General features: G+C 48.8%; 1 protein-coding gene across 1 annotated transcript; it reads left to right on the top strand.

Annotated features, from left to right (window-relative positions):
* Nucleotides 1-305: 305 nt before the first annotated feature.
* Magix (MAGI family member, X-linked) lies at nucleotides 306-8,527 on the top strand. The gene is made up of 6 exons (XM_032890345.1): nucleotides 306-515; nucleotides 1,432-1,578; nucleotides 3,383-3,465; nucleotides 4,889-5,125; nucleotides 5,206-5,377; nucleotides 6,538-8,527. Exons 1-6 carry the CDS (start codon nucleotides 467-469, stop codon nucleotides 6,828-6,830), a joined length of 981 nt encoding a protein of 326 aa, XP_032746236.1. The 5' UTR covers nucleotides 306-466; the 3' UTR covers nucleotides 6,831-8,527.
* The last annotated feature ends 1,617 nt before the right edge of the window (nucleotides 8,528-10,144 follow it).

Consider the following 10,144-nt stretch of genomic DNA (forward strand, 5'->3'; position numbering starts at 1 on the left):
TTCTTTATGAAAACTGGACGTGCGTTTAGGTAAGGCCTCAGAAATGGACTGGGTAGGTCATATGTGTATATTTAATTCGTTTTCTTTCTGGTTGTTTATTGTTTAATTTTTAAAATCCTGAGAAGTTGTTTTCTAAAGTTAGCGTACTATTGTACACTTCCAGCTATCTACTTGAGTTCCATTTCCTGCACATCTTGTTTAACTCAGGCTTTGCAGCTTTAACCAGTCTCCAGTTAGAGAAGGAGATGTGCCTGGGGCAGAGCAAGGCTAAACTCTGACTTTACAGCTCCCACAACCAGGCCTCCTTGCCTGCAGCCAGGTAGGTCACCTCCTGGTCTGGGCGTCAGGCCTGGGACTAGCCAGACAACAGCGGAGTCCAGGCCTGGGCTAGGAGCCAGGTGAGCGTGCCCCTGCGCTAAAAACTAGTCATCGAGCTGCTCTGAGTCCACCAGGCTCACCACAGGTCATGGACTCTCACGCTGGAAACACCGCAGACCCTAGAGGGAGCAGAAGAGGTACTGGCTTGGGTGGAAAAGAAAGGGAAGGAGACGTCCCAGGCCACCCACTCCTTGCCTGTGGACTTGTAATCACCTTCCCCCAAGTGGTAAACATCAGCCTTGGTGCCCTGGCAGTCCTGGTAAAAGCCAGGGGCCCAGGGATGGAAACCTCGGTTTAGGTCCCCTACCCTAGTCTCAAAAGGTGTACGTGTGTGTGTGTGTGTGTGTGTGTGTGTGTGTGTGTGTGTGTGTGTGTGAGAGAGAGAGAGAGAGAGAGAGAGGAGAGAGAGAGAGAGAGAGAGAGAGAGAGAGAGAGGTGGGGGGGCACATCAGAACTCGGGAGACCTATCTCCCGAGTCTAGGAAGAGCAGCCTGGAGGCATCTGCTGATCCTAGAGGCAGGGTGTGTAGTGAATTAGGTGGGTGGGGATGGGAATCTGAGGAGGGGTAATTTGGCAATGCTTGCAACCTGAGGGGACACTGGACCCTAAAGGGAACTCTTGGGGTAGCAGGGACTGACTAGTATACTGAAGGTGAAACTGGGGGATTTAGGGTTAATTGTGGGGAGGAGGTTATGTGAGAGAAGCAGGGTCCCTGGACACATGGGCGAAAGAAGTTTGTCATTTAGTGTTACCAGGGAACAGTATGGTGAGCTCCAAACAAATAAATCTGTTGAGCGCTCAGAGGTGTCCAGGTCTGTTGTTGTCAAATGGTTACCTTCGGAGACTTTATGGGGCAAGGCAGCGGGCAGTGCATATATTCGCGGCGGTCCGGGGGTCCCAAGAGAGGAGGGGACTATCGGCCACCCCTGAGATCCTGACCAGGGATCTCCGGATATCTGGAGGGGCATTTCTAAGTCTCTGGACTTAGAAATCGCTCAGGTCGGGACTCCACCGCTCTGGGTCCAAAATGACTTGTCTCCTTCTCCTGGGCAGGAGTTGGTTTACAGGGGTCGGGGAGCCCCCGAGCTCGTCAGCTCCTCGAGCGGCTGGATGCGCGCCCCCTGGCGGCACGAGCCGCAGCGGACTTGTCAGCGCTAGTAAGAAAGGCTGGAGCCACATTGCGCCTGCGCAACAAGGAGGGTAGGTACAAGGATTTGTAGTAGAATTGGGGCAGGAGGGGCTGGGCTTCTAGCTACAGCCCAAGGACTATTAGAGAGTGTGATTCCGCCAGGAGGGGTTCAGAGCGAGCGAGATCTTGTGAACTAGTGTATTCCTTTAGAGTTTTGAGTTTCAGAACATTTGTGGAAAGTGCTTTGCTGGATGGTTATTAAGGTCAGCGGGGCTCCAACTTGGCAGCTGTAACTACTGGCAACACATACACAAACAAACTTCGGCGTGAGAGGGAGCCTAATTAAAAAAAAAGAGGGGGGGGCTAATTGGGAAGAAGAGTTAGCAGGAGTAGGGGAAGGCTCAGTACACAATGAGGCTGAGCAGTAGTACTTTAATCACAGCACTCAAGAGAGGTAGATGCAGGTGGATGGATGTCTGTGAGTTCAAGGCCAGCCTGGTCTACAGAGCAAGTTCCGGGACAGCCAGGATTACAACAGAAATCCTGTCTCGAAAAACAAACAAACAAAAAAAGTGCATGGTTGAAAGTAAGGTTGATTTTAATACATTTTATACATCTGTGAAACTACCAAATGTCATTTCCAAAGAGGAAGCACTTAGAGGAAATGATTTCTTTGTGAGTCTGAGGGCTGGAGAGATGACGCAGTGGTTAAGGGCACTGACTGCTCTTCCAGAGGTCCTGAGTTCAATTCCCAGCAACCACATGGTGGTTCACAACCAACTGTAATGGGATCTGATGCCCTCTTCTGGTGTGTCTGAGGGGAGCAACGGTGTACTGATAAAAAATTATTTATTTATTTCATGTATGTGGGTACACTGTCACTGTCTTCAGACACACCAGAGGAGAGCATTGGATCTCATTGCGCGTGTCGGTAGGTGTCTACACGTGAGTGTATCAGATTTACCAGTTTCAGGCAGTTGTGGGCTGCCATGTGTGTGCTGGGAATTGAACTCTGGTCTTTAGCAGGAGTAGTAGGACCTCTTAACTGCTGAACCATCTCTCCAGTCCCTTGTTTTGCTTCATGAGACAAGGTCTCATGATGGAGACCACATTGGTCTCAAATTTGAGCCAATACTCCTGCCTCAGCTTCTAGAATGTTGAGATTGTCTTCTGCTGTTGATGGATCTTGACATGTGAGAAATGAAGTGAATTTTGCAGGCTGATTGGAGGTTGTGGTCTAGATTCTCAGAAAAAAAAATCTTGGAATGGCAACCTTCCTAGAAGGCCTTACTTTTTAAAAAATACGTATTTATTTAACTCTTGGTACTGGGACCAAACTCAGGATGTGACACATGCTAGGATTTCCCATTACAGTCACACTTAGGGTGTTACTTAGTGCATGCAGCCTTTGTGTTCTTAACATCTGGAAGGACGATATGGAGGACTGATCACATGGATAGCACCGGATTACTTAAGATGAAGGAGTCAGGACCGCTATTTCTGTAGGATTGGCATGGGAGAGTGGTCCCTAAATAGTTAAATGGTGGGTGAGTCTGTGTGAGTTGTGTAAGTGGGTAAGTAGGTTAATTGGTGGGGCTAGAGAGATATTGTTCCATGGTTAAGAGCACTGGCTGCTCATACAGAAGAACCAGGTTCAATTCCCAGCACACACACATGGTGGCTCACAATGTGATTCCAGTTCCAGAGCATCTGACATCAGGTACACACGTGTTGTGCAGACATACACCGGAGCAAAACACCCATCACCCATACATATCAAATAAACAGGAACGTTTAAAAAGTTAACCCAGGAGTCGTAAGGTGGTTTCCATGTCACGTCTTTTGATGTCCCTCTTTGTTTCTTTCATATCTAAGCTATTAGTGGTCTGGATTCTGCAGATATAGAAGTTGCAGACAGCCGTTTGCCTCATGCCACTCTTGTGGAACATCGACCCCAGGTACTCAATTCTATATCATGTGTTAACCTTTTGTTTAGGCTGAGTTTTAGACAGGGCATCCTCCGTAGCCCAGGCTGGCCTTGGTAGGAACTTGATAGGTAGACTGGGCTATCTTCAAACTCATGGTGATCCCTCTGCCCTAGACTCCCCAAATGCTAGGATTATAGGCATTATTTCCTACACTGTGCTGGCTAGTCTTATGTCAACTTGACATAAGCTAGAGTATCTGAAAGGAAGGGACATCACTTGAGAAAATGCCTCCCTAAGATCTGGCTGCATATTTGGGCTTTTAAAAGAAACTTGGGATTTTTAAAGAATCTGGATATTTTAAAGGGATTGAAAATTTACTGTGTTTGAATATGTACTGACCATGAGACTTTTAAAGTTTTTCATGTTTTTAATGTAAGATCTTGGGGACAAATAAGAGAGGATAGGCTGTGGCTTAATGGTGATGTAGTTTGTGTGTCAAGTTGACAGGAGGTCACTTGTGCTGGCTAGTGTAGCGTTATGTCAACTTAACAAAAGATAGAATTATCTGAAAGGAGGAACCTCAATTAAGAAAATGCCTCGGGGCTGGGGATTTAGCTCAGTGGTAGGCGCTTGCCTAGGAAGCGCAAGGCCCAGGTTGGTCCCCAGCTCCGAAAAAAAAAAAAAAAAAAAAAAAAAAAAAAAAAGAAAAAAAAAAAAAAATGCCTCCGGGCTGCAGAGATGGCTCAGTGGCTAAGAGCACTAACTGCTCTTCCAGAGGTCCTGAGTTCAAATCCCAGCAATCACATGGTGGCTCACACCCATCTGATGCCCTCTTTTGGCATGTCTGAAGACATCTACAGTGTACTTATATATAATAAATAAAATAAGTATTTTAAAAAAAGAAAATGCCTCCGTAAAATCTAACTGTAAGACACTTTCTTAATTAGTGACTGATGGGGGAGGATCCAGCCCATTGTAGATGGCATCTTCCTTGGGCCAGTGATCCTAGATTCTACAAGAGAGCAGACTGACTGGACAGTGGTGACACACGCCTTTAATGCCAGTAATCAGGATGCAGGAGCCAGGATCAGAGGCAGTCTGATTACTGAGTTTGACACCAGCCTGGTCTCCACAGTTAGTTCCAGGACAGCCATTGCTACACAGAGAAACCCTGTCTTGAAAAGAAAAAAAAAGCAGGCTGAGCAAGCTATGGAGACCAGGCCAACACTCAGCACCTCGCACAGCCTCTGCATCAGGACCTGTCTCCATGTTCCTGCCCCTGCTTGAGTTCCTGTTCTGACTTTTTGTGTGTGTGATGAACTATGATATGGACATATAGGCCAAATAAATTCTTCCCTCCCCAAGTTGCTTTGGTCATGGTGTCTCATCACAGCAATAATAATCCTAAGGTACACAGCAAGCTCATTTCTGTATACTTTTGCTCCTTTTCCAGCATCAAAGATCTGACACGCAGGGTCCACGTATGGAGCCACTTCCAGTAATCCAGAATAAGGCAAGCTATGCTTCGAGACTACCCCAAGCCACTGGCCGATTTTCTGTGGAGCTGGTCAGAGGTCCTGCAGGCTTTGGTCTCACTTTAAGTGGAGGCCGTAATGTATCCGGGAATGCGCCATTGGCCGTATGTGGACTGCTGAAGGATGGGCCAGCACAGCGATGTGGTCGTTTGCAGGTCAGCTCTAAGCATTCATAGGTATGGTCCTTCCTTGTCAAGTCTCCATCTGCCCTTCATACAGCATTGTGTTCTTGCAGGCTGGTGATCTCGTGCTCTATATCAATGGACAGTCAACACGGGGCCTCACTCATGCCCAGGCGGTGGAATGGATTCGCACTGGAGGCCCCCGCCTTTGCCTGGTACTCCAACGGCCTCAAGAGATGGATGGCAGTAGGAGCAAGGAGGTTGGAGGAGGACATCAGAAGACAGGTGAGGTGGTGGATTTCTCAGAGAGGAGAGGCAGAGATCAGAGAGGGGAAGGGGAGGCTCAGAGAGTGCAAAGGCTGAATCCTGTGGAGAAAGGGATTGGTGGTCTCAGTGGGGGTAGTATCTGGATAGTGCTATCTAGATTTCACAAAGTCTGGGACAGGGAGGGAACCCATCCCAGGGTAAAAACTTCAGAGAGGATGATGATGTTTTTGAGGTCTTGGGTGGGAGCAGAGGGTCCCGGGTTAAAGTGCATCTCTCTCTCTCTCTCTCTCTCTCTCTCTCTCTCTCTCTCTCTCTCTCTCTCTCTCTCTCTCTCTCTTCGAGCTGGGACCAACCCAGGCCTTGCCCAGCGTGCTAGGGCAGCGCTCTACCACTGAGGCTAAATCCCCCCCCCTCTCTCTCTCTGGAAAAAAGTCTTAATCTTTAGAGAAGGTTTCATGGGACAAAATATATAGACACTGGGTCAGGGTTGCCTAGCCACCGGAGAAGCCATGTGGATTCCATCTCCCAGTAGGGAGTAGAGACAAAAGAAAGGGGCTGGCAGACAGCTCAGTAGATGAAAGGTATTTGCCACCAAGCCTGATGACTTTGAGTTGGATCCCTAGCACCCACACAGTGGCAGGAGAGATCTGATCGGCACAAGTTGTCCTCTGACCTCCATATCCTCCCTCCTCCAGCCAGTGTTTAAGAACTGATCAGTATCTGAAAGAGCAGGGAACTAAAGGAGGAGAGGTGAGAGAGAGAGAGAGAGAGAGAGAGAGAGAGAGAGAGAGAGAGAGAAGAGAGACAGAGAGAGACAGAGAGACAGAGAGAGAGACAAGAGAGACACAGAGAGAGACAGGCAGAGGCAGACAGAGACAGACACAGAGAGAGACAGAGAGGAAGGGGGAGATTTAGAACATTCACATGAGGAAAGCTTCGTGGTTCAAAGGCTAAGGTCAGGGTTTGATTGCCTTTGGGCAATGATTTCTGGGGGACAAGTCCTGGATCAAAGGGGTATGTATATCTGGAGGCCGGGAATGTTGAGGTTTGTGATGTAGTGACACCTCTAGGCCTTGCAGAGAATTGTCTCTAAGGGCTTTTCTGGTCACTCTTAGTTAGCTAAGGCCACTATTGTTTACTCCACCATCCAATCTAACCCCTAGTCTTGCTATCTCCAGATCGCATCCCAGATCCTAGGGGAGGCAGGATGATGGAGTCTCGCGGCACCATTTCCCCAGTTCACCACCGGCCCAAGACCCGGACTGGTCCAGGACCTAGTCCAGAGTCAGTAGCTACTGGCCACGTGGTTCGCGCAGCAGAGCACCCCGAAGAAGACCTGGAAGACCGTATCCCTGGTTCCCCTGGGCCCTGGCTGGTGCCGAGCGAGGACAGGCTCTCACGGGCTCTAGGGATTCGGGGTGGTGGCGTGCGGCTCGCTCAGGAGACGGCAGCCGGAAGGCGGAGGCATTGAGCACTAACAGACAGCTCAGTGCTCACTAGGTGAAGTCCCACAAGGTTCTAGTATGCGGGACCGCCAGGCTCTAAGCTTTTCCCTTACAGATTTAACATGGTTTAGTACCTTCCCACTGCACACTGCACAGTGGACTGGTCCCCACCCCTTCAAGACGCCAGTAGTATGGCCCTCCCAGAGCCCAGAGCGCTCGCACCCCACCACCCCCACGTCCGCGTGCGCACAGCTTCCCCTAGTTCCCTCTCAGGCTGGGAGGCAATAAAATAGCTGGATCCAGTTCTGACTTGCTAGGTGCTCTAGGCGGGGTGAGGCTTCCCAGTCCACCCTGGAAGGGAGGGGTGGGTTGATCTAGTTTCGATGAAGTCCCTTTGAAACCACCCGAAAGCTACGTGCTTCATGCCTCCAGATGGGTCTTTATTTCTGCTTGCTCCTTAGTTTGCTTTGCTAACCCCTGCCCTTCATTCATTCATTTCACTTCCGGAGTACGCACAGTATTGCTTGTGGCGTGGGTAATGCAGAAGTGGGCCTGTTGTGGGAGTGTCCCAGTAAGCTCAGGGTTCCCGCATGGAATTCTTCAGACCCTTAGCTGACATCAAGATAGCAAATCTAGAAGCCTGGCGCCTTCCTCCACCCAGTGTCTGTGGTCTCCCACTTCCGGCTTGAAAAAACTAGCTTTAACTGTGGCGTGCTATCCAGGGGGGTGCGGGCTGGGGCCCTGGACCACTTTGAGACAAGTAGGGAAGGTGTGAGTCAGCGTCCCGGGTAGGCCAGGCTAAAAAGAGCTGTTAGAAGAAGTCTTTGGGCCACGCCTCCTCTTTTCCTTAGACGGTGACAAACTGCACCGGGCAGTCCTGGTCTGGGAAGAGACTAAAGTTTCCTCCACCCTGAGAGTTGAGTCCTAAAAGCTTATATGGACAGAAGATTCCAACCCGGATAGCCACAAAGTAGGCGCTGGCCAATGCTACAGATGTCCAGTCACCTTGCTGTTAACCACATCCTGAACATTCAATCCCATCCCCCAAAGAGGGAAGTTGTGGTCTAAACAGGCAACTTTCTCCCCTGTAAGGAGGGTGAGGGGGAGGGGAGAAATGACAGGTCCAGAGTCTCAGGTGGCAGTGGGGGTGGGGCGGGGCAGACTGCAATCCAAACAGGGACAGCTGGGGTATAAAGAAGTGAACACTTGAAGTGTTAGCATGTGGTGACTTATGACTCAGAGTACAGTGGGAGTATGGTTCCCCAGAAGTCAGGAAGGGTTCTAGTACACAATTCCTAAACAGTCACACCCAGGGAACTAATATAGTAACCTCCGCCACCATTTACTCAGTTTAGCTTTACCCTGCTGCTAGCTTTAACGGGGTTTTTACTTTCATCTGGTTATACACCTACTCGACAACTCGGTAGGTCAGATCATTTCACAAAAGGGGAAAATGAGGCCCAGAGAGTGCAAATGGGCCCGGAGGGGGAGCGCTCACAGCAAGATTAGTTAAAGCTCGGTTTGGAAGCCTTTCATGATAATCTTAGCCAGATTTGACAAAGTCTAGTTGAACCAACTGGATACCTGCTAGAGTGGTCCTACGGTGATATCAGGGAGCTGCTATAATGAAAGTAGACGGATATCAGTAAAGAATGACAAGAATCCATAAAAGATAACTTCCAAGAGAAGTGATAGTTACAGCAATAAAGGTTATGGCTGGAGATTGTGGACTCCTGTAACTTCTCCATGTGGGCAGCTGAGACAAGAAGATCACAAGTTCTAAGCCATCCTGGGCTACCCAGTGAGAGACTGTCTCAAACAAACAACATCAAAGACAAAAGGACCTGTGGGAGGGGTGGTGGGCTGCTGGCCTTGGTTGAATACATAGCTTTTGAAGTGGAACCTGAAAGACCAGAAGCCAAATGAAGGTGAAGCTGTGGGGGAAGGGGCATCAATAGTTATGAGAACAGCAAGTACAGAGGCCGGAGCTAAGCTTGTCGTGTCCCACAAGTTCAGGTATTTCGCACTGCTTAAATGCAGGCGCTCAAGACTGGGGAAAGTGTTTCAACCTTTCCATTCCTCAGGCACTCTCTCAACAATGGCCATTGTAAAAGGGAACCCCTTTCTTAATTTGGAAGGGACCTATGTTTGGGGCGGGGCAGGCAGGACCTTAGGTTGAATTCTGGCCTTTCAGTGATCGCATTACACTTGAGTATAAACCAATGTCCAGAACACATTGGGGTTGGGGCAGCGTCCTGATTTCAGGTACCCAGGTGCATGTCTCAGAGTTAGATACTACGATGGCCAGGAGGAATTAATTAACTCCCCAGGAACACACCTCAAAATGTCAACTTTCTTACCCCAAATTATACTTGAAGACCACCCCCTTTACCTTGGCCAGCTCTTAGCGAAAATGTGTACTTTCCCCAGTGTTTCCCAAAAGATGGTTTGGCCTCTCTTCTCAGAACTAGAAAACTGAGGCCCAGCACTGAGGCCTGGAATTACAGAGCACAGGATCCTGGCTGCCTGGCTCTGGGCAGACTGGTGATAGATAGCTACTAGTGTTCACCAGGTTGATCACTAGGTCCTGTGCCCACTCAGTCTTTGCAGCACTATCGTCACCGCTGCCCACTGCGCTATCCTTTGTAATCAAACTCTGAAAAATGACTGCATCCTCTCCACCCCGGTTTGGTACCAGTTGACTACAGAAAACCTGACCTGATCCAATCAGGAACACCTTTCTCTTTTTATTCATCCCACTTATTGTGAACATTTACACAGATCCAGGGGGTAATTAAGTCTTAATATCCCAGATCCTGCCTGTTAAGTAATATATAGCAATGGTTCTCAACCATCCTAATGCTGGGACCATTTAATACAGTTCCTCATATTGTGCTGACACCCCCCCCCATAATATGTTATGAACTGCGGTGTAAAAATCTGTGTTTCCTGATCATCTCAGGAGACCCCTGCGAAAGGGTCGCTTGGACCCCAAAGGGATCCCTACTCACAGGTGGAGAACCACTGCTCTATATGCAAAGGGAAAAATTCTAAAATTCAGAGCACTCCGAATTCAGGAAACATACCTGGCCTCGAGAATTTCGGGTTTAAACAGGGCCTCAGCCACCTTTTTTTCAGCTAAGGAAACTGAGTGACTCTAGTACTTCTTGGCCTTTTGGCTAAGATCAAAAGTAGAAAATCGAGTCACTCCCTTCCAAAGCCAGATTCCCTCGGTAGCTCTTTTGCATTTAAAAAAAAAAAAAGTGAAGGCTCTACATATTCTTGCTCCGGTACCTGGAGATTCCAAGCACCTAGAAGATAAGACGGTGTGCGGGACCCG

Source organism: Rattus rattus, chromosome X (assembly GCF_011064425.1).
Source record: "Rattus rattus isolate New Zealand chromosome X, Rrattus_CSIRO_v1, whole genome shotgun sequence".
In the NCBI taxonomy this organism is placed as follows: Eukaryota; Metazoa; Chordata; class Mammalia; order Rodentia; family Muridae; genus Rattus; species Rattus rattus.